Source organism: Cupressus sempervirens, chromosome 5 (genome assembly GCF_028749045.1).
Source record: "Cupressus sempervirens isolate cs-2001-9-10 chromosome 5, ASM2874904v1, whole genome shotgun sequence".
In the NCBI taxonomy this organism is placed as follows: Eukaryota; Viridiplantae; Streptophyta; class Pinopsida; order Cupressales; family Cupressaceae; genus Cupressus; species Cupressus sempervirens.
This window is the reverse complement of record NC_143122.1, coordinates 27904719-27930574: the sequence shown is the minus strand read 5'-3', so window position 1 is coordinate 27930574 and position 25856 is coordinate 27904719. Positions and strand designations below refer to the sequence as shown.

The window sequence follows — 25856 nt, the reverse complement described above, 5'->3', positions numbered from 1 at the left end:
AATATTTGAGGACTGGTAGCACACATGCCAAACACGATAAAAAAAGGGACATGGTTCAGAGTTGCATACTTCAATCCATTACAACAATATAAAAAGAAGCAAAGTATAGCTAAAAGAACAAGTAACGCCTCACTGCAAATCAAATTGCAAATGCGCTATATTTATGTTTGAATGTGAGGGAAGAAGGTCTAAATTAAAAGGCATACTAAGAAAATGGATTTTCAGAGCCAACTTTTCGAATGAATTTTAAGCATAAACAAACTGTACCTCGACGATGTTATCCAAATCTTTAGCCCGCTGCTTGGCTAATTCATACACAGTTTTTTTGTACCTGTAACAAAGTAATTTTGGATAAGCAGAGTGCTCATGAGAGAGCCTCTCCAAAACAAAAAAGCACTAAGTATTATATGACACAGCAATTACTGAAAGAAAACATCCTGTTTCTAGCATAACTTTCAAGCAAGTCATACCTGCAACAAACTAGTGATTTATTGTATATAAGATTTACACACTAACTATTTTAAACCTATGGATAAACTCTATTTGTTTTTACAAGGACATTTCAACTTGGATGCTTCACTAACCATCATTAGGGAACCTATCAGAATATTTAAAAAAGATATAATGGTTATTTAAGTTTGTGGTATAGAATGATAGGACAGTCATATTATTATGCTTGCCCGAGTGTGAACCTGTCTCTGCCATGCACCGGCAATTAAAAACTTGAAACTTTTCTCCTTTCTACTGCACTTTAAACCCATCCCGCGTGCAGTATTGCTCATCAAACTTCCTCTTCAACAAATGCCTACTAATATGGCATGTCCTTCTGAACGGTTGATTACTCTAGACTTGCAACATATTCCTCAATGTGTTGAGAAAAAATAAGCTAGATATGCCCTTCATGCTATTCTCCGAACTCTTGCATTGTATAGTGAAATTGTTTCATAAGCTGCACCTTAGTGTCTCATTTTAGACCTTGCAGATGTTTTTATTGTTGGGTGCCCACCAGCTGACTAGGTACACACGTATAGAATTATGCTTTGAATTTTAGAAATAAAATTTGTCATCTCATTGGTGATGCATTTCTGCTCTGGACATCCACCTGTAAATGGAAGTCTCAATTTTGTTAATATAGTTTCGTTCGATTGGGCATACCTCTAACATTCACATGTGCACCTTTGAATATAATTTACTCACTAAATTCGCTACTATGTTCAGCCATGCCCTTTATTACCAACTACACACATCTATGTTCAGCCTTGGACAATCCCTATTCTCTAATGTGCATTTTATTACGTAAACAGTGTTGTACACATTGCACAAGAAATAATTATTTTAATTACATAAGTAGTTATTTGTTTATGATGCATCTTTAAAAGATGTGTTTAAGAACAACTATTTCTTTGGTTCCATTTGTAAAGTTGTATATGACATTGGTTAGATATTTTATGTGTGGAAAGCACATACAAAAACTATTTAACATTGAAAAAATTTATTACCAAAAAATAAATGTTGGGGTCAATGGTTCCATATACTCATAGTTTAGAGATGTCGTTTTACTGTGCCAAGTGGTCATTTTGTGTGTTTGGACTCTATAGAATCAAACATATGTTTGGGTGTTGCAGTTTTCTGTCAGTTTTATTGAATGAAGCATGGCACAGGTTGTCTAAATACATGCTTGGAAACATGGAGGATGCACAGGAGAAGCTTGACATTTTAAAAGAATAAAAAAGACTCTTGTAACAATTTATTGTTTAATAATACACAGAGTTTTTCGAGGCTGTATTTTTCCCACTTGAGAGTTTTCCTAGGGTATATCTTGTGGCATGTCTTTGATCTTTGCATTATGGTTATTTTGTAAATTTGTGTGCATGCATTTCCTAACACTCCACCTTCTTTCTTAGTGAAAAATCTTTTTATATCTACATGTTAATCTTTGGACCTCACATATCACACCAACAACTTCTCTTTCTTTTCCAAACCAAATGAGTTCAAGAATTCCATTCAGTGTTCTACGACTAAAACAAGACAAACTAGGCTAATGAAGACCTTAAACATAACTTGCGCCTAAGAAAATAATCGATTTAGTTTTGAACTTGACACTATACAGAGATTTTACATAGCCCCAACAACATACACCTGTGGAGACCTTGTAGCATTTGAAAAGACTCAGAAATAGTAGTGTAAAAAGATTTGCTCTCTCTTACTAGACTTTTCTTCTATGCCTTAAGGTTTCTCCAGAAATAGATTGATGATTTCAGTTGTGCTATACTTTTCTGTATCTTCAATCTGCTTTATTATGAACTTATATGTACACTTGAAGTCTTATAGAGCTAAAAACAATGCAAGATTAACAATTGCAATCAGCCACATTTCAAGCTTCAGAATTTTTGTCATATGAAGATCACCATTAGCCTACAGAAGCAAGCTTGTTCTAAATATGTAGCTTTAGTTAAAACCAGTTCAAAATCTTGCAAGAGCATCGGCTGTTGTCCCCTTCCACAAAGGAACTGTTCCTTTCATTCTATTTAATTCATTATATATTATATATAAATAATATAGTTAATTTTAAGCCCATGAATAGGCGTCAGGCAAGGCAGCCTGTGATGTTTTTGGGGGAAAAAACATATGTAAATGCAATTTAGATGGTGCTCTGAAAGGCGACTCTAGGCTTTCAGGAGGAGGTTTCATCATACAAGACTGGAATGGGAACCTAATTGCATGTGGAGGAAAAAGATTGCTTGATTGAACAAATAATGTGGCTGAAGCAGAGGCAGCATTATTAGCAATACAGGCAGTCAAAAAGTTAGGTCTCAGAAAACTTCATGTAGAAGGAGATTCAAAAATCATTGTAAATGCAATAATAAAAGGAGACATGCATTATTACGCAAAGTAATTGCTAAAATATTTGATGTATTAACAAATGATTGAAGAGATCATTATAAAGAATTTACAAATGTACAAAACAGAAAGTTTTTGATAAGGAACTTAAGAAGATCGTAGAAACAGCCTTATCTACAAATAATTAAATATACTACATAATTGACCATTAAAGTAATTAAATAATAATATTCTAATACCCTTAAACAACCTTATCTGGACCAAGAGGCTTGGTGAGAATGTCTGCAAACCAATCCGCTGTTGGAACATACTGCATGTTGTTTGATGAGGATCACTGCAAATGTAATAGCACTGCTTGGATGATCTGTCTTTTCCAAGGGAAGGGATCTCTCTCTTATTTATATTGTGAATGAGACATGGAGAGACATGTCCCTTCATGGGACATGTCCATTCATTATTATTTAATTAATATAACAACTGATTATTTAACTCCATACACACAACATATATATCTTCAGTTTAGTCTCATGGGGTTACCATCCAACTGAAGGTACCAAACATCAACACTCCCTCTTTGCTAGGGAGAATAAACATGGGATAGATATTACACCATTGGTAATATTCGGAATAGCAAAATTTAAGGATATCTTTGATCAGAAAATCTCCACCATTTTTGATATCATGAGTATTGGCCTCCAAAATATCAACATATGATATTCACCAAATAATTTGAGTAATGGCCTGCAAAATATCAACACGTGAAATTCACCAAAATACCTACATATATCATACAAACAACTCTTAGACCATCAAGTGAATGACATCTAACACTTAGTTGTTGACTTACAAGATATAATTTATCATGATGTATTTCAACATTTATATAAAATATATAACATGATTTAAGTTATTATAAGATCATCACCTTCCAATAACTTCTACAAATACAAGTGATAATCATTTGGAAGTCGTCACTTCCTCATGATGTACACAGGGTGTAGGCCCATACACACACAACATCAAAAGTTTACATGAAGTCAGCACGGATACTATCATGTGATGTTGTTATTACATCCACCATGAACCATGTTAGAGAATAAGGTTTTCAACTCAAACTTATCTCTCATAGAGAAGAATGTATTATGAGGGATTGCACTGGAAATTTCTTCTTCACGAAGGAAACTAACATTTTGACTTCCTTGTCAAAGTTATTTCTGATAAGGTGTCAAAACTCCCTCTGAATCTGATATCAACTTTTGAGCTCCTCGTTCAAAGATACCTCTGATGAAGTGTCACATGTCAAACTCCCTCAAGTTAACTGAAACATATCCTCTATTTGGCTCCCTCTCTTTGTCCAAGGTTGCCTCTAATGAGCTGTCATGATCCCTCTTGATATAAAAGGCTATTCATAATCTCAATCATCAAGGATATTCGCTTCAAGAGCGTATTTACCCAACATGATCATCAGATGACTAATGAATTCTAGATCAAAACTTCTTTGGAGCTACTATCATAAGATTCAGTTTTGCACATGTGTAAAGTACAACCCTTCATTTCCTTATACATACATTAAATATCCGATGCATCTAATACTTACAACCATGTGCTCACGTCACGCAATTTGGATGCCTAATGTCCGTTCTACTCTACGCGACTGAAAGTCTTCATTGGCGGATTTGAAATAAGATTTATCCATGCTCTGTCTTGACTTCTCAACTACTTGACTATGTCGCCTTATTCCTGCGAGCGCCACGTCATTGCAATTAGTGGGTCTCTCCTCTATGTGTGAGTTTATCCTTCTCGTATGCTCGGTGGGTCCACTTGTTTTTACTAAATTTGAATTCAAATCACAAATAGATTGCCGATAGATAGAGTTTGTTTTCGTATTGATGTTGCTCCACACCCTTGTGGCAAGTCCTTTGAATTATCCTGCCATAGATTTCCACAATGACAATTCTATGTGCATATTTGTTAGTATCTATATATTTTCATTGTATGTATATTCAATATCTTTGTCTTTTATAAATATGTGTTGTTGCATCAATACTCGACTATATTTGTAGATGAAGTAACTTTAAATAGTGAGCTTGTATTTCAATTAATCAAAATGCAAGTCATATCCATAGCGTAGATTGATTAAAGTAACCTAAATTTTTGACAATTTCAGCCAAGTAAATCTAAATACTGATAACTGAACCATCAAAAGTTCGAAATTGCTACGTTGTTGACGTAAAGTAAAAAAAAAATTTGAATATCTCTATAATTTGTTCAATATACCCTAGCACAACGTCAATAATTACCAAAAAAATAGTCTATTTCTTTGACCAATTTGCATGCCTGCATTTTGATTTGAACATCACTGCATATTGTTTTACCCTTTGTAAAACATATCAGCTCTTTTAAAAATTTTGAAGGGACTATTAATAATTTAACCTCTTCATGACGATGATAGATTCGTTCTTCAACTGAATAACCCAAATCAAATTTCTCGCATTTGCAGCCTGCTTTGATACCATGTTGTTTTATGAGGATTGCTACAAATGTAATAGCACTACCTTGATGGTTTGTACTTTCCAAGGGCAGCGATCTCTCTCTTATTTATATTCTGGATGACACATGGAGAGACATCTTCCTCCATGGGACATGTCCATTCATTATTATTTTATTAATATAACTAATTATTTAACTATATATATCTTCAATTTAGTCTCATGGGTTTATCTAACCAAAGCTACCAAACATGAACACTGCAAGTGAACAGTCCCCGCCTTCAACCAACTATCGAACATGATGACAATGAATGTCCACATGTTTGGTTCTTTCATGGAAGACCGGATTCTTGGAAAGTTCAACACTCATTTATTATCACAGAGCAAGGGATTTGGGCTTACTTGAGACAAATGCACATCCTCAAACATCTGATGAAGCCAAACTGCCTCATAAGTTGCCTAAACAACTCTACAATACTTTGAGTATGTGAAGGAGAGTGAAATTGCATGCTACTTCTTACTAGTCCATGTGATTGCACAAGATCCCAAACTAAACACATCTAGAAGATGATATTTTATCATCAATTGAACCTGCCCAATCTGAATCTGTGAATCAACTGAGTCTAGAATCATGATTCCTAGTGTAAAGAAGTCCACAGTCAAAGGTGCTCTTCACATAATGCAGCGCAGACTTCAATACTATCCAATGATTAGCCTTGGGAGCTAGCATGAAGTGTGAAATATAGCTCACTGTACAACTAAGATCAAGTTTACTAGTAGTGAGGTAGATGAGATTGCCCACTGTTGCTTGTAAGCGGTTTCATCAACAAAAGGAGAAACGGACTTGGTTAACAACTTCAGTCCTTTCTCCATAGGTGTGGAAGGAGGTTTATAATGTTACATACGAAACCTGTCAAGCAAGTTCTTGGTATACTTAGATAGAGAAATAAAGATGCTACCCTTAGTCTGCCAAACCTCAACACCTAAACAATAATGAAGAAGCCCCAAATCTATAATATCAAAATCCTTACACAAATCTTGTTTGATTTCTACAATCAAATGTGTTGAACTACCAGCAATGATCAAGTCATCCAAATAAACGACAAGAAAGAGAATATCATCACGAAAGCATTTGAATGCAAATTATTGTAAGGACAATGCTGAAAACCCTAAGCAACCAAGTATTGATCGATTTTGATGAACCACGCTCAAGGGATTTGTTTGAGTCCATGGAGTGTTTTCTTGAGTCTACAGACTTGGTGTTCTTTGCCAACAACCTTGAAACTTGAAGGTTGTGTCATGTAGACTTCTTCTTGCAACTCGCCATTAACAAAGGAACTCTTAACATCCATCTAATAGACCTTCCATCCAAACTAAGCTGTAATGGTGAGAAGACGACAAATTGTACTCATCTTAGCAATAGGAGCAAAAGTCTCCTCATAATCAATGTCTTCCCACTGTGTGAAACTCCGAGCAACTAATTTGACCTTGTATTTATCTAAGGTAACATTTGCATGATACTTAAGACTTATAGACCCATTTGCAGCATATGGGTTTCTTCCCTAGAGGAAGATCAGAGAGAACCCAAAGTGTGTTCTTCATAAGACTCCAATATTTCACATCCGTAGCTTATTCCCCACTTTGGTATCCCTTCGGCCTCTTTAAATGTCTAAGGCTCATAAATACTAAATATTATGAAGGTTGGCAATGAGAGCAATGTTAACTATATCTGACTTCTTGCCTTTATTTCTAGAAGATATAGCCTCAATGAGCTCATAAGGACGAAGATCACTGATAGTCTTAGCCCACCATTTAGGCCCAAGAGTATATGTGCAATATCAAGAGGAAAAACTAGAGCTGAATAATTGCCAATGGAACAGGGTCTGCAACTGGTGGAAGATTAGCATCATCCAAAGGAAAGTCAAGTAGTGCATCATCAAATTCAGATTTTGCATCATCCCTCCCATCAGATGGACCTAACAAAAGATGGACACCCAAATTAGAGGCCTTGAAACCTTGATAATCACAATTTTGCTAAGACGAGGAAGAAAGAAATGGTCCTCATTCTTCATCAAAAACAACATCATGACTACAGATAAGACGAGCAATGTCTACATCAATCATTCAGCAAGCCTTATGGTTGTTATTGTAACCTCTAAATATAAGTTTTTGACTCTTGGAATCCAACTTGGAGAGTTGAGCATCTGAGATCCACAAATACACTAAAGAGCCAAAGCAATTGAGTCCTACCCATAAAACAGCTTGTGTGTGAGACCTATTAAGAAGATAGCCCGCAGTAAAAATTGCTTCTGACTAATATTTCTTAGGAACATTTATGTGTTCCATCATAGACCTAGCCATTTCTATACTAGTGTGGTTGCGACACTCTACGACTTCTTTTTGTTGAGGGGTGTATGGGGTGGTTAACTGACATTTAATGCCATGTGTATCACAAAAAGTGGAGAAAGAAATAGAACAAAACTACCTATATTTGCATGTATGGTGATTCGACGAGTTTTTGGCACAAAACAATCATCTCAAGTCAACAATATTCAAAAATTGTCAACATGCATTGCTTCCAAGTGTAATAATTCTTGTTGAAGAATTAATGACCCTCCAATATTAAGTTGGTCAATGACACCATCTTGTATGTTTCCCAATGCATAGAAAACGAGAAATAAATAAGAGGCAATAGCATAGATTAAAAAACACAAATCCCGATGCACAAATAGAGACAAATGCAAGTGCATACTTCAAAAAATGATGAAAGTACGACTGGAGCGAATTTTGAAAAAAAATTCGGCTGGCTAAAAAAAATCCAAAGACAACCTAGAAATCCTTACAAAAAACCTAGAAAGAATCTCAAGTTGAAATTCATATCTGCAGGAACAAAAAACAAGGGACAAAAATCAAGCCACCCAAAAAATTATGAGACCAATCCAGTTGAGCTCTCAAAAACCCATCAAGAATTTGTACTCAAATCTCAAATCCGGTAAAACATCAAAGAGGTTCGAACAAAACCCCAGCCAGTTGGAATATAGAAGCAAAATTTTGAGAAATAATGGCAGATTTCTTTTTTAATACAAAATGAATGGTTGTGTTTAAAAGGAATGAAGTCCTAGTGGCTGTAAGCAAATAAAAGCCTAAGAAACGCTTTTAAAAACATAGATTATGCAAAGATAGAAGTGCGGTGCCTGCCATTCCCATAGAGAAAACGAGCTGGAAAAAACATTGGTCTACAAGACGACCAATAATGATCCAAACAAAATAGAGGTCGATGTCTAAAGAGAAAAATGACCACAAAATGTTGAGATCTGAAGCCACGGGATGCCAAAGAAAAAGAAAGGATTTGAAGAAAAATGCCCAATGCAGGTTGTCTTGTAGAAAAAACATGTTCGACCACCAAAAATATTTTCTCAAAATGCCCAATACGTGAAATCATTATTTGCAAAGACGCACTCACAAAAGCCCTAATTGTGGTTCAAAGAAAAATCCATGCAAGTAAATGTTAGAAAATATTTTCAAAAAAAATTAGTCGATTTCATTTAAGAAATTATAATTTTTTCAAAAAGAGTTTTCTCTAATACTAGTGTGTAAAGTAACAGATATAATATAAGAAGCATTAACAAGCCGATCTAAGAGATCATTATAAAGAATTTACAAATGCACAAAATAGAAAGTTTCTAATAAGAAACTTAGGATCATAGAAATGATCTCATCTACAAATAATTAAATATAGTACATAATTGACCATCAAAGTAACAATAATAATATTCTAATATGCATCACTAGCACTTGTAGAATTACATCGACCAAATAATTAAGGAAATCGCACCCCTTGATTATTTTAAAATTACACAAGGTAACAAGGAGGCCAATAAGCTATCAAATTGGGAATTAACCTTCAACATGCATATAATTTTGTCCTTTAAGATTTTTAACACTTAGGGATGTATGAAAACAATCAAGTGCAATTATATTTTCCTCCCTAAGTCCGTAAGTAACAAGAAATCATTAAAGACGGCATGTATTCAGTGGGGTTGTACAACTTTGAGCTCATTTTGGTTCAAGGTGTGAGTCTCAATCGACCACTGTTGTACAAGGCATTTATTGATGAGTAAGGCCATTTTTTCACATTTAAACATGGTAATGGGACTTTTCATTGTCAGCTTTTGGGTTAATTCAAAGGTGAGCTTTGAAGCATTTGTGAAGATGGAGACTTCATTTACTCTCACATGTCCTAAACAATAGAATCCCTACCACAAACAAAGTACATGGAAAAAGGTTGATAAGATGTTTAATTTTGTAGACAACAAACTAATAGAAAGTGTTTTGATTTTGTTGAGTAACATGTTTCACCAAGTAGAAAATCAGCATTGAACCAACACGGATATCTTCTTAGTGATAATGGTGTGGGACTTACAGCTACGTTAAGACAAGTAAATTGTTCAATTGATAATGGAAACCATTGTATCAAGAAAGTCACTTGGAGGTTTGGATGAAACACTAGAAAAATCTATTCCAAGGCTGGGCACCATTCTAGATAATAGAGTGGGTTGTTGAAATTTAAGGGGACTAAGTACATTCCCTTCGTGTGGCAGCTTGATGAGAGGCACAGAGACCAAAGATTTAGAGAGGCATGGAAGGGGTGGCTTGTATTAAAGATGGTTGTAATGATTCACTTTCTATATGAGGACATTGAAAGGATGAAACGAACTTCAAGTTGGACCAAGGAGGATGAGGCAAGGATGAGGGAGCAACTTCAAAAGTGAAGATAGGCAAGTGAAGGTGGTAAAGATTTTACAAAGGCCAAGCTAAGCACATGGCTCCAAGCACACATTGGCGGAGAAAATGAGCCCTAATTTGATTTATGCACCAAGGAACTGGACTGCAAATTCCCTAATGTTGCTTGTTTCTCTTTGGGTAGGGCTATGTTACCCGAGGATGCATTTCCGGCAAAAATTGACCCCATCCCCACGTCCTCCCATCCCAAAAACTCGGAAACTTCCAGAAACCTTTCCCTTGGCTGTCTCATAAAATTAATGTTTCAGTTTTGATAATTTGTTTGATTTCCACTCTCATGTGAACTCTAAAGGTAAATTATTTAACACAAACATTATATGTTAAGGTTCTATAATTCATATAAGCAGGCGTTATCCATGTTTTTATATGAATATTTAAAATTCCCTAGTATATTTTAAATTTTCCCTACTTTTTATATAGATGTTCCCACTGTTGTCCCCTGCCATCCCCTGCTCCAAGAAAATAAAATCCGTCTCGGAAACCCGTTTCCCCGTCCCAACGTCCCCACGTCCTGGAAACCTAGAGTAACATAGGGGTAGGGTTAGTACATTTTTAGCAATGGTGGTTAATCATCTTTTTGTTAAAATTTACTAGCTATATTATCGTCTGTGGGTTGTGGTTGGACGGCATGGGTGGTTGCCCATTTTTTATAACTAAATGTGGTCTGTAACACTAACTGTTAAGACCGTAAATGGTCATAGGGATGTGTTATTTTTGCTCAGTAACTAAGGATGGAGGATCAAGATGGTTAAGCTAGGGCATTTTTCTTGCAAATGTAATGTTTCTTTCTTTATAGTAAATAAATTCAAAAAACTATCACCGAGAAGGAAAAATGTAGTTAACTTTAATAATAAATTATATTACAGTTTCTTATTATTTATTTGTTCATTAATTTTATTTTTATTATTTATTATAAAATCCTATTATATATTACTGAATATATGAATGTAATGATATAAGTCTTCCTATCTACTGATATTTGTATTTATTCCTTGCTATTCCCTAGTTGAAAAAATGAATGTAGGTATGACAGGGTGACACTTAAATGACTAATGTTTGGAGTTTTCCCAAGGAATACTTGGGGTTGTTACCCCTCTTTTGTCTTGCTTTGTGCATCAAGGTGGTGCATCTATCTAGGGGGAACTCTCTAACTTATTTCTATTTTGGACTAATGTTGATGCTCAAGTATCAGAGTTGTGCATTGGTAACTATGTTCTTGGCCTTTGTCCTTGATGGCAAAGGGGAAGAAAACAAGGAAAATGTTTATTTGATCAGGATTACTTTGTTCCAATTGTTAATGTTTGGTAGCTATGAGAGATGTCATTCTCACCTGTGTGATCAGCTAAGGTTTCTAAGAGATTGCAAAGTTGAAATAGTTCGGTTCTCTTCTCTTATTGGTGGTCGTTCTTCACTTGTCTCTCACCTTTATTTGAATTTAGTCTCATAGGAATCATCAAAATGACATAGTATTATGTGTCCTCCCTGGTTGGCATTGTGACATGCCTTCAAATATGATTGTTAAGATTTCTATCTACTGGCATCGTTTCTCGTACAAATTTCAATTCTCTTGTCTACCTTTGTATTTGTTTGATTGAAAATGACTTAGCATATCATTGTCTTACCATAGTTGGCATTCATTCGTTAATGATTAATGTGTTTGGAGCGGTTGCATCATCATTGCCAGCTCATAGGCCACCGTGTTCTATTCTTTGTGGTGGTCATTATTTTTAATGCTTAGAATGCGTTGAAGGTGAATTGGCTCCCATATATAACTGTCACCGTCAATAATAATAAAGTTCCAAGTACAAGGATTGTCGAGAGTATGATCAATTGGAATTCACGTGTTTATGGTGGATGCTCAAGACATTTTAGAATTGAACTCTCAACAAGATTTATTGTATATTCTTTATGTATTGTTGTAGGGTCGATGATCATAGAAATCCTGTGGTTTTTCATGACGGTTTGATTACAAAATAACAAGTTTCCACTAGTTCCTTCTCGTGCATCAAGCTTTGTCTCTCAATCTTAGTCTATTTACAATATAGATATTCTTTGTTGACGCTAGTAAGTGCATAGAATAGGAGTGGTGATTATTTAAGCATAGTTCTAATTGTCTTTTCTGGGTCAATTTTACAGACATTATTAGTGTATTTCCTATGTGTGACATATATGTACTAATCATTTCTATATTTAGGGTCAATAAAATACATAAGTCTTTGTGTGTTTTTTTGATGCCGAGCAGGTTGTTCAATTAATTGTAACAGGGCATACTGATGATTGTTAAGAGTTAACAATCTTGTGAGTGTTAAATCTCTTTGTTTAGTTGACATAGGGATCAGCTCTATTTTGTTGTGATAACCAAAGCATAGAGAATATTGCCCCTGCTAAGAGGAAGTCTCCATTCAGTAGGAGTTTGACTATTCAATTTAGGCAATCTTGGATGAGGATATCAAAAGGTTGATATCAGATTGAAAGAGAGTTTCGACTGAAAATGGGTCTCAAAATTCAAATAATCTCTATGTGCTTAATAAGTTCTTCCCCAAAGAGGGAGAAGTTTGAGGTGCAATCCCTTGTTAATGAGTTCTCTGAGAGGGAGAAGTTTGAGGTGAAATAACTTGTTAATGATTTCTTCTTTCTAAGGGAGAAGTTTGAGGTGAAATCCCTTATTAATGAGATCTCTACAAGAGAAGTTTGAGGTAAAATCCCTTGTTCCACCCTCTATGAGTAGGTACGGTAGATCCATCCTCTACGAGTAGGCATGGTGGAGAGACATTCTTCTCTAGGAGAAATATTCGGTAAAAGCCTCGTTCCACCCTCTACGAATAAGCATGGCGAATGTCATGGAAGAAACTCCATGATGTAGCACTTCTATTTATTCACCCTCTAGGAATAGCCATTGTAAATGTCATACTAAGATGACAATATTATGTAAAACAAATATATGATAAGTTTTTTTATAACTAGCACATTTCGATGCAACCTTGTGTTCATTATGATAATAGGTGAATGATCTCTCTCTTGCTAAGGAGTGTTAACGTTTGGTAGCAGCAAAAGATATCATTCTCACCTATGTGAACAACTAAGGTTTTTTAGAGCTCACAAAGTTAACTTGATTCTCTTCTACTATCAATGGTAGTTCTTCTTCACTCATCTCTCACCTTCATTTGGACTTACTCTGAGAGGCATCATCAAAACGACAAGGTATCATGAGATGTCTGGTGTCTTCAGCTATGACTATTGATATTTCTACCTCTTGTCTTCAGCTATGTATGTGTTTGCAGCAGTTATACCATTGTTGCCAGCTCACATGCCACCGTGTTGTTCTATTCATTGTGGTGGTCATTTTTTTTATGCTTTGAATGTGTTAGATGTAAATCAGCTCCCATATGTTACCGCCACCATACATAATAATAAAGTTCAAAGTGCAAGCATTGTCAAGAGTAAGGTAAGCTAGAATTCATGTATGTTCAATGAACACTCAAGACTTGTTTGATTGAACTCTCAACAGGATTTATTGTATATTCTTTTTGTATTGTTGTAGGGTTTATCATCATAGAAATCATGTAGTTTTTCATGATGGTTGGATTACGAAATGACAAGTTGGGTAACTGACGTCGATTCCTTCTTGTGCAACAAGCTTTGTCTCTTAGTCTTAGTCTATTTAACGATATAGATATTCTTTGATGAGGTTGGCAAGTACATAAGATTAGTGTGGTGATTATTTAAGTGTGATTCTAATTGTCTTTTCTGGTTCAATTTTGCAAACATTATTGGTGCATTTCCTGTGTGATCATATATGTATATGTATATGTATATTTAATGATCATTTTTGTAATTAGGATCAGTGAAATACGTGAGGCTTTGTGTGTTTTGTAGATTGCAAGCAGGTTATTTTCTTAATTGTAAAAAGGCATGTTGATGATTGTTAAAAGTTAGCAATCTTTATAAACGGTCCATTGTATGGATTAAGCTTGAGAGCATTGTGTGCAGATTTTAAGTTTTTCAATAAAGGCTCGACTTATGGTTCGGCCAAGTTTTTCACCCTCATGAGGAGGGTTTTTCTAATGTCCCCGTTTAGGGCAGGGCTACGCAGTTGATGGAGTTAGCTCATCATAGCGACCCTCGTACGCTGACAAGGTGTTTTGGGGGTTCCAATTGTAGATTTACTATTTTTAGTAGGTCCATTTTTGGCAGTTGTTATTTTTGGCAATGCAGGGAGTGGCTTTGGCAATTGGTCGTCACCTGCAGTAAATAAAGTTAATAATTGCATGAGCTCTTATTTAGTCATTTAATTATTTCACATTATTATAATATCGTTTATATTATTATAATAATAACATTAAGTGATATTTCTTAAAAGAGAGTTGGAAAGTTTCTAGTGTTGAGTTCTTTTGGGAAACTTTCACAATTTTTGAAGTGGAATTCTTTAGGAAACTTTGGCCAACGAAAGATTATAAATGAAAGCTCATTTCATTGGGAAAAGGCAAACTTGAAAATATATTTTCTTTTGTTGCCTTTGTAACTTTTTCCTGAGTTCCGAATTGTGAGCCCTTGCTGTTGTATAAGGGTCTCTGAGTTTCTAATGTTTGAAGTCACTGCTAACGTATAGTGGTTTCACTGGTCAAATCTCCTATCTATCATTATCTATGTCTAGGACATTGGCATTATAATTCTGGGATTCATCTCTGAGTATTGTGGCAAATTGTTGCTGTTGAATAGCAATTAGCTTGGTCTCCTACTGTATTTTTGTGACTAAGGAGAGTCTGGTTATGAGCATCTGAAATTGTGTTGATCTGAGTTTCCTGGTAACCTGCGAATATCTGAAAGAGAGAGATGTTATTAATTTCTGAGGTCTGCATTTTTACTGGCAACATTTTGAGTTTCGGCATTATGCACTGAAGGCAGCGTTACAGTAGGGAGTGGCAGATGTCTTCTCCTAAGACATGCGTTTACTATCCTTGACTCACACATTAGAGAATTGGCACCCGCAACTGCAATTTTGGGTCTACATATCTGCTGTTCAAAGTCCACACAACTGCATTCATTTACTGAACAACTGCATTCATGCATCTCTTCAACAGCTATTGAATTGGAGTTTGGAAGTGTGGTGTGATCTTTGGTTTGAAGATAATCATTGACCACGGCTGGGAATTGGCACTAGAGAGCCAGCGTTGACAACAAGAGGCAAATTCAGTGGGACGGCTTGCCAATTGCAATCCAGGTGCTAACTAATAATATGTAAATCTGATTAATGTTTAAGCAAATAAAGTGCAATGTGGTTACAGTCTGATTCCCATATATTGGCATTTTAAATCTCTTGAAGTTGTTGATACGTAAGGCCAAAAATCAATTAAAAGTCTGGAGTGGTTGTGCAACTTCTGATATGGTGACTAAGATTTATAATATTATTTATAAAGTGTTAACAGTTTGCCTAACAACTGTTTGACAAAATGTCAAACTCCTGATTAGTTAAGGTAATTGATGTGTTAAGGCTTAATAGTTGAACTATAACCGGCTAGGGGTTTTTACAGTTTTTACAGGATAAAAATTTCGTGTTTGTGATTTTCATTCTTTGCATCTCAGATTTTCAAGTTGCCATTTATTCTGGTTCTGAATTTAACACCACTCGTAGTTTACAAGTACTCCCGAGTTGTCAGGTACTCTATTTTTTCTGTTGGAAAAGTACTCGCAAGTTTTAACTCTCACAGTTTTATAGACACAACAACCAAGGGTAAAAATGCCAATGCAAGTAAACCACTAGTTAAAATGTGTTTTTCACGTGTTATTTTCGATATAAAAACTTGCATTTTCTCGTTCAAGATGTCAATTTTTAATTTAAGACATTTTATAATTGAATTTTACAGAAGAAAAATGTTCTTTAAGAGGTTCTAATTTTTAGTTCTTTCCAAGTTGTCGAATTTCTGCCGAGTTAGAAATTTTGGGCTTGCTGAGATTCATTGAGCCCGTGTCTACAAAGTACAAACTTGGTTCCAAAAAGGGGGAAATGATTGCAATTGATAATTTTAGTCAAAATAACTTTTGTGATTGTTTTCCATCAATGAGAAAGAGGGAGATTGTTGGAAAAATGAGTCTATTGTCATTGATGTCAGACGTCGTATTTTGGAGGTGTTTGTGGTTAAACACTATGGTCTAGAAGCCTGCTATTCTTCGAGAAGTTTGTGTATTGAACCAACAGTACAATGGAAGGCAAGTATAAATTCGGGAGAATGGAAGTCAATTATGCATTTTGCCATCATCTGAAGTTGTTTAACAGTGCTTCACTCTTATACTCCGAATTTTGTGTGGTTCAGATGTTTGTAGTTCAGTGAACAAAGAAATACTGTTTTAAAGTTGCTGATATTGCGGTTCAGATGTTTGTAGTTCAGTGAACAAAGAAATACTGTTTTATAGTTGCTGATTATGTATTTGTGCTTTTTGGAAGATTTGTGCTCCGAAAATCAGGGTTGAAAGTGTGTTTATACTTATGCAAATGGATTGAAGTTTTGGTGTTAGTTGTGGTATTCTTTGGTGATAAAGAAGTTGTTCATGGCAATCCAGAAACTTAATCATCATGTGTTGATGTTTCGCTCAATTGTTGTCTGGTCCGGGAATGTGTTGTGACAACTTCTAGCGTGAACTATTAACATGCGCTAGTGTTTCTAACATGGCATGTGGATCTCATCATAGGCCAGTGTGTTTCTACACATTTGAGATGGTGAAGTTGTTCCGGTGATTGTGGATCTGGCATCGGGATATGTATAGAGTGTTCCTAGTCCCTCTCTCTCCTGGAGTGATCATGCTTCTTGATTTAGGTTTGGGTTATGCATTTAATGATTATCTCTTATCTGACGATCCATTCTATGTTTTGGTTTGGATGCTCCTAGCAAAATGTAAGGTGTGAAAGCAAGTGGTAGTGTGCAAACTAGTGAAGATCTGCAGTGAACAAAGCAGAATTCAGTCACAGTGGCAGAGAAGAAAAGGCAGTAATAGTGTGCTGCTAAGGTTGACAATGTTGTGCGGATCAGCTGCATTATCCAAAGAATCTCTCTTTAATCTTATAAAGAGTTGTATGTACCTCATCCTTCAGACAGTGCATCTTGGGTACACAAGTTTGTATTGTAGCTTACTACTTTGGCAGTGAGTACTGAGCTCCTATTTTGTATTCATTGTTGTATTGGCAGTGAGCCTCCAGTTGCAAGTTTGGAGCAGTGAGCTCCTACCATCTTTTGTAATCAAACTATATGCATAGATGAATATTCCTTGTGGGCAAGCACTCACCGTGGTTTTCCCTAGTTTGGTTCTGCGTATAAAACCTGAGTGTTCATGCATTGCTGGTTTTGTTCCTTACTTGTCTATCGTTTCATGTGATGCCCATTGAAGTGAATTAGTAGATTTTGCTATGATGTCAATTCAACTCCCCTCTCCCCCTTTGCATCCAGAGTGTGTTCAACAAACATGAGTTTTCTAATGACTGCAATATCACTATTGATGGGAGGAAAGAGATTAGACAAAAAAAAATACTCATCAATATTATAGTTTCATGTATCGATGCACCTTTATTTCATAGGGCAATTGAATACCACAAAATGCAAGGATACAAAGTATAACTATTCAATTCAAATATATGCTATTGAAGCCTCCGAATCTAATGCAACTGGTTAGTTGAGTCCAACTTTAGGTGAATCTATCAAAACCTTTACGAATGCAATGAATAATGCACTCAAGGACATAAGAAAATTAGTGGCTCAAGAAGGTTGTGGTGGATGAAAGATATTTGCTAATGGTGATCTAAAGGTCCATTAATTGACCACTAAAAAATCATTTGGATTGATGAATATGTGAATCTGAATGAAGACATTTTGTGCTAGAAATAGATACCTAAGATGTCCATTGGTCATCATTTCACATTTTAACTATCAATAAAATTTGGTATTCAAAGATATAATCATAAGTAGGTTTCCACAATCCATGGGGAATTCTTTGACTATTGCTTTTGGAATCAATTGTATATAGAGATTTTTCATCAACATTTAGGATCACACTTCGTGATCCATCATCAGGATGAAAGAGAGAAAGGTGATTTCTCTCTTTCATCCTAATGATGGATCACAGAGTGTGATCTGTGATCCGAAACATTGATGAAAAAACTCCTTACACAATTAAATCCACAAGCAGTATTCGGATTCTCAATTTAGTTTTATTGATTTTACAATTCACTAAACAGTCAATGTACCTCCCACAGGATTCAAAAGCACAACTTAATTATGAGGATTGATCGTAATGTAGAAGATTCAAAATCAGTTCCAACAGCATGGCTAGCCATATAGTGTATTTACTACTAAAATGTAATTTATAGTATACCAATTCAAATGAGTTTCAGATGTAAATGGAATCTCAAGTCCCAAACCCCATTACAGTTGCCTTAGAATGCAAAGCTTTTGCAAACTACTTTTTGGCTTGTGCATTGAAAATGCTAACCTCATATCCTGTTGTTCTTTGGCTGTTAGCTTTACACCTTCAAACAAGTATTCTTCATCCACCAAATCATCCCTGAAAAAATGTTGTATAGAAGTCAAAAACTTGATAAATTCAATAAAGATTTCAGGAAATGGATCTCCCACCCATCAACACTACATAATGCATTAAAAGATCCAATTCAAGGCAAAATGTAAAATCTGACTCTCATTCAAACAAAACAATTATACAAAATTGAGATGTCGTCAGTTTACCTCAGCTCATCAAGTTTTTTCTGTTCCCTCATCTTCAAATACTCTTGCCGAGAGATTTCTCTGTAAATCCAAAAATAAAATCAAAAGCATATACCACAAAACTTACAATAGGGCTGTAGCTGTTTATTGCTAAAAGTCTAAGTTATATGGTAGAATCAATATACCTTAGAGTGGGAAGAAGATCATTCTCCTTCTCAGCTTCAGATCGTCGGATTGCCTCCTCTTTTGGTAGAATAGTAGAAGTTAGTGAATTACATGTTTCAAGAAACAAGTTTAGCATGGCATACACATTAGCTGTCAAAGTAATTTACCTTCTTGTTTTCTGTTAAGCTTTGGTTCCATGAACTGCAAAACAAATTAAAATTACTTAGTAAAGTAAATGTCTAGACTTCATAGTTCCAAGAATCACGGCGATTCATGCGATTCACGCGATTCGGCGATTCGATTCAAGCCAAACGATTTTTTGTGAATCGGTGAATCGAATCAGCGATAAAGGGTTTATGAAATAAGTTACTCACTAAATTTCAAGGGTTTTTTAAATTTTCCGATTCATGGCCGATTCGATTCCGATTCATGGCCGATTCACGATTTGATTCGGCCTTGCCGATTTCGATCCGATTCCGATTCTTGTTACTTTGTGTCTAGTAGAAAAGAAACTCTTCACAAAACTTTCAACTTGCAAGCTTTGGACTTGATACAATACTATAGGAGAAGGTAATTAGAATCGATTTACCTCTTGTACATCTAGGATTTTAACACCTCCATTAACTTTTGTCTTATTATTATACAAATTATTTTTAAGATGAACATTAAAAATACTGAAAGACTAGTTAAATGCAAAGCTTTCTTATTTGAAAGACTTTGTCTTATTATTATACAGTTGTATGCTCTAAACTAAGGTTTAAAAAAATGGTAAATGTCAATCCAAACCTTCTTTGTGGCAGCTTCATCTTTTTCGCGAAGTCTCTTTTCAAGTTCAAACCTTTCTCGTTGATCTTGCTCCCTGGCTGCCTCTCTTTTTACCTGTAAATTTCAAACCAACCATTTACAATAGATCGAACTGATTGTCTTGGATTATGCTAATAGATCAAAGTGATCTTTAAACAAGCACTTCTATGAAAAAATGAAGATATAAATGAAACAACCAATGAGAGTGTCAATACAACATACTAGAAGACATGTCTATGGTGTTTCGAAAGGTAATAAATCAAAATCAGTAAAATACAACAAATTGAAAATGCAAGATAAAGAGACAATCAAGAAAGTATAACATCAGACTACAAGAAAAAAGAAATTTCCAAAAGTAGCTGACAAGATCTTTCTTGCAAATGACCTAAAAAGCAATCTCCCCTGATGCTAATGCCTGAGTAATGACACAAGTAATGCTTAAATTTCTGTGAAGGCAAATGTATTTTCATGAATAATTGAACAATATGTCCCTTGATGATTAGTGACCGTTCTGTACTATCAAAGAGGTGTCCCCTAAACACCACTCATATTTACCTCCTCATCTTCCTCATCTTCATCTGAGAGACTCCTTCCCTGCTGTCTTGATTTTGCCAATCTGAGTACAGCCTGCAATAGATCCACCAAGTATAAAAACATGATTGCAAGACACTAAACTTAAGCATGCTAAGATGATCCAGGGAGAAATAATACAACATGCCCATAAACAGACTAAATTTCTAAGAGCAAAAATAATCTGCACAAAAGCAATGCAAGCACAATCCAAGATCCCATTAGGAATTGTGTTCAACCTCGTCATCATCATCACTTTCATTGACTTCTCTTTTCCTACGAAGGTGCTTCTGCCGAGAATCTTTCCTAGACTGAATGTGAGATATAGCAGTAGCAACTTCATCATCCTCATCATCTGCATCTAACAGTGCATAATCCTTTTGCTTTCTCACAAAAGCAGCTGCTTCTTTCTCAGCTTGTTGATAGGCCTGTGCATAAAGAAAATCAAACAACACTTTGGACAGTAACTTCTAGTAACCTCTCTATGCTGTCTCATGGGCCTTACAGAACAAAAAATTAAGCTGCTCTAATGCAGCCTTCAAGTGCCTTTGTTCATAAGAATGCAGAGATTAAAGAGCTAAATTACAGAAACTGGGTGTATTTGCATACTACAAATAACTTTTTGCAAACTTTCTGGGTGACAAACTATCTAAAAGTCAATAATAGCAACAAGAGTCTTTGATTTTAGATTTATTCAATTGAACTCATACATGGAAGGAATGGATTGATTAGTTAAAAAGCTTAAATAATTAATTACCTGCTTGAATAATTAAATATTCCAGTGCATTAACAAAATTTACCCTTTTTTGGGATATTAAGTACAAATGACAAGGGGAAAATTATTCCAGTGAATAATTAAGTACCAATGACAAGAGGATAAACTTTTGGAAAGTGTAGCTTCTTTTTTATTAATATATATTGAACTCTGTGTCATGAATTTCTCTGTAAGTATCACTGAATGGAAATGTATGTGTTCAAAGCTGTGTATTTGTCATGTTCTTCGTTACTGTGAATTAAATTCTGTGTTATGACAGTATTCTATGATTGTGATATTGCTATCAAGATTTAACTCTGTGATTTTGAGTCAAACTCATTGACCCATGTTTTCATGAGTAGTGATTCAACATGAACCCATCTCTCGTGAGAATAAATGGAACACTTAGCTCTCATTGGATCTAGGTGATGCTCACAGGGGTGAAGCACCGAGACTTCCCCGAAGGTCACTCATCTTAGTACTACTCCAGCCTGAGAGCGCCTAACAACGGAGTTTCCTTCATGGTTAAACCCAAAGCTTGCAACCCCATTTGCAAAACCTTCACCAAGTGTTGTGCCTTATGAACCATTCATTAGAAAGCCTCTTAAGCTCATCAATTGATAAATAGGAGATAATTTCCACAGCAAGTCAAATTGTGACATTGCTATCAGGATTTAACTGTGTGATTTTGAGTCAAACTCATTGACCCATGTTTTCATGAGTAGTGATTCAATGTGAATCCATCTCTCATGAGAATAAATGGAACACTTAGCTCTCATTGGATCTAGGTGATGCTCACAGGGGTGACGCACCAGGACTTCCCGGGAGGTCACCCATCCCAATACTACTCCAACTTGAGCGCGCTTAACTACAAACTTCCCTCCATGGTTAAACCCAAAGCTTGCAACCCATTTGCAAAACCTTCACCTAGTGTTGTGCCTTATGAACCATTCATTAGAAAGCCCCTTAAGCTCATCAATTGATAAGTAGGAGATAATTTCCACAGCAAGTCAAATTGTGATATTGCTATCAGGATTTAACTATGTGATTTTGAGTCAAACTCATTGACCCATGTTTTCATGAGTAGTGATTCAACATGAATCCATCTCTCATGAGAATAAATGGAACACTTAGCTCTCATTAGATCTAGGTGATGCTCGTAGGGGTGAAGCATCGGCACTTCCCGAGAGGTCACCCATCCCAGTCTACTCTAGCTTGAGCGAGCTTAATTACGGAGTTTCCTCCATGGTTAAACCCAAAGCTTGCAACCCCATTTGCAAAACCTTCACCAAGTGTTGTGCATTATGAACCATTCATTAAAAAGACCCTTAAGCTCATCAATTGATAAATAGGAGATACTTTCCACAGCAAGTCAAATTGTGATATTGCTATCAGGATCTAACTGTGTGATTCTGAGTCAAACTCATTGGATCTAGGTGATGCTCATAGGGGTGAAGCACCAGGACTTCCCCGGAGGTCACCCATCCTAGTACTACTCCAGCCTGAGCTTAACTACGGAGTTTGATGTTTGGTAACTTGAAATGGTTATCATGCTTCCATATCGAAAACTATCTTCCATCATGTTTATCATGCTTACCCTGTAATTTCATAATGCATCATAAAAGAAGTAAACTTTGTGTCAACTCATTTTCTTTCAAGTACTACTCGAGTCTTCCTTCACATCTATACTATAACAATGCTCAGATATTAGATTGTCTTTTCTGGTTTCTTATCAAAAGCATACCTATAAAATCAAATTATATCATAAGAGAGAGTTGTACCTCTAAAATTCAGAGGAAGATCATCTGTCTATCAGAGATCTATCCAACTCGTTGATTTCAATTTTGTCTTTCAATTTGGGGCATTTGTGAGTCAAATTTCAAGCTATTCTAAAGACATGTTGGAGATATACCTTTGGGAGATATCTTTGTCCCGATTTGAAATATATAAATAATCTATTTTATATTGAAGTCATTGAAGGGTTCTCAATTTGAAGGGTCAAGACAACGAAGGCTCTTCACTTTGTAACGGCAAGACAATGAAGGATTAAGGCAATGTTTTATATTTTTCAAGAAGGAATTTGTTGATAGAGATTCTTTACACTCTTTATTGACTGTAGATCATAGGGATGGTGATCATTGCTTCGGTTATGGCCTACTTTGGGAATATTGTAAATCTGTCTACTCTCTTTCATTAATAAAATGATTCTTGTGTGGCTGGGCTTTTTCCCCTCAAGTTGGAGGATTTTCTCACGATAATTGTTATGTCTAGAGTTCATTATTTTTGCCAAAAAAATTGAAGACAAAAACATTCAACGGTTTCACAAGCAAGCTGGATGGAAACGTGGGGCTTCTTCTTAGAGTGGAGTCATGCTGGAATTGACACTTGCAGTGGATTTGTAAGATTTGAAATCTGTTTCAGAAATAAAGATATGTGCAGATCCGAATATTTCTACCTGATTTGGAAAGACAGAGAATTATTTCCCTGATTACCCTTTGCCTCTGCGAATTCCCATTCATTTGTCATTATTTTATGTGAGCACTGATATGTGAAACAAAGTTATCTTAATCTAAAGAAATTAAGTTTCCCTCTGATTCAAGCTGTGGTATTATATCAATTTGTGTGGCTTTCAAATGTCATGTCCCCTATCTAGCTCTGCTAAAGCTCAATGAATAATTTGCTAATTGAAGTTTTCCTCCAGCACTTGCACGATTTTAGTGAATAAAGAGGAGTTTGCTTTCAATAAGGTGGTGGGTCCATCTTCACATTAAGTGTGTCCCAACTTTTCAGTCGTTGGGTTGGGGCCATTTACACTCAGATTTATTATTCTTTAAGTGATATTTTCTCCTTATTGTTGGAAGTCAATGACATAGACTTTTTGATGGGAGGCAAGCTTTATGGTTGTTGGGCGATATTTATTGGGAATTTGGAGTTTGAGAAAGGCATGTTATTATTGATATTATTTTTGTATGTCTGCTCTACTTGTTGCCGCCTTCAATTCAAAGGATTAGGGCGAAATCCTAGGTAGTGAACAACCTTGGACGCCTACTCAAGGTTAATCACTAACAACTTTCCAAATGTTTCAATATGCTATGTTCCAGACCGGAGAACAATGCATTAAATTATTAGGCTTAGCCAAAGGTTCGACGATAATGGGATAAAGGAGAAGAACTACTCACCAATGCGTGTACTATTACAGTATTAAATAGTTTTTATTTTCTCTCTCTTCCGTCTTTTTCTAATGATCACTCTTTTTGTAATGTTTCCATAAACTCTTTTTGTTCATTATGGAAACTTTCTGTAATGTCCCCTCTTTAGTTCGACATGGCATTGATCATGGATTTGCCTATTCCAGACTCTCGTAAGCAAATGGTGTGGAAAGAGAGTCAATTCTGCGGATCAGATAGTCATATCTTGCTCTTGAAGAAGTGTTAAGAGGTTATATTTTATCATTATGTGATATTGGGACCCACATGTTATAATTTTAATTTGAGTTGCACTTTTTATTTTATAAAATTACTTTATTATAAAAAAGTGCATTATAATGAGAAATTATAAAGGATGTTTCTAGAAGTTCTAGCAACTTCTTAGAAAAGTGAATAAATAGAGGGTTGGGCCTCTCATTTGGACATGCCTGGATTGGAGAACTCTTCTACTTCTTCATTGTGAAGACATTTGTGGACTTTGGATCTGCAAATTATTCGATCTTTGGGAACGAATCACTCCCTTGGATTGGCGACTTTGAGGGTGTGAAATATCACCTGAATTGTTGCATAATTGGAGTTGGTATTCAGCCATCTCATTGGAGCTTATTGAGAATTCGTTGTTAGGGTTTGTTTTTGGTTGGAATAAGGATTTCAGATTTGCCCTATCATTGGAGAAGCATTTGACAAGAGTTTGAAGACAGAATAAGTGCATTTTCAGAATTGGCAAAGCAGGGTTCGGAACCACATAATTGCTCATATCTCCTCAACCCCTTGGAGTTATTTTTTATGGTTTTACAGGGTTACTACCTAACCCTAGGCGCCCATTTTCCTTGCATTTGGGGGTCCCAAAACCCTAATATTATTTTATTTCAGCAGCCGTACAGGTACGGCCTGGTACGGCCCTGCTAGTTTGGGCAGCAGCAGCAAATTAAGGACAGTTTGGGGGTGCGGTTGGAGGTCTTCATCAACGATCTGCAGCAAAACGTGGTGTTCTTCCATAGTTCTTCAAACCAGGTTCTTGCATTCTGAAATATATGTCAATTTTTGGGTAAATTTGCTGTCATACAGTCATTGTAATAATCAGTCCAGAATTGGTAATAAAATAATTTCAGAATTTATTGCATTGTAATTGAAATATAGTTCAATGGCTTTATATATATTGTAATTCTGTGATTATATTCTGAAAGTATCAAATCTGAAATTACCATATTCTGAATATTGTTACTGTTACACGCCAAGTGTTTGACAAAATTCCTAAGTTCAGTTTGAGGGTTTCTGTGGCCTTTATAGAGAGGGTCATTACAGTGGTATCAGAGCTATAAGTCCTGCCATCCTGTGGAGGTCTTATAGGGAATTTGGAACAGCTGGATAGGAGGGAAAGTGTTTGACGAAATGTCAAAACACTAAAATCAGAGCATGCGACAGAGGCCTTATAATTTCCGCAATACCAAAGCAAGACAAGATAGGATTTCAGACCTGCAGAGCGAACAGTCTAGCTCATCTATCCAGGTGGACA

The 25856-nt window shown here is 35.7% G+C and overlaps 1 protein-coding gene across 4 annotated transcripts in view; it reads right to left on the bottom strand.

Moving 5' to 3' along the window:
* The window catches only part of ESP3 (RNA helicase family protein), a 263344-nt gene that overhangs the window by 183952 nt on the left and 53536 nt on the right, over positions 1–25856 (bottom strand). For all 4 annotated transcript variants that reach the window (XM_089828480.1, XM_089828478.1, XM_089828481.1 and 1 more), the window contains exons 4-11: positions 20620–20808; positions 20366–20437; positions 19793–19885; positions 19174–19207; positions 19027–19084; positions 18863–18922; positions 18612–18683; positions 268–331 (exon numbers count right to left, since the gene is read on the bottom strand). In XM_089828480.1, coding sequence (XP_089684606.1) covers positions 268–331; positions 18612–18683; positions 18863–18922; positions 19027–19084; positions 19174–19207; positions 19793–19885; positions 20366–20437; positions 20620–20808 — 642 coding nt within the window. The remainder of the gene's footprint in view (positions 1–267; positions 332–18611; positions 18684–18862; positions 18923–19026; positions 19085–19173; positions 19208–19792; positions 19886–20365; positions 20438–20619; positions 20809–25856) is intronic.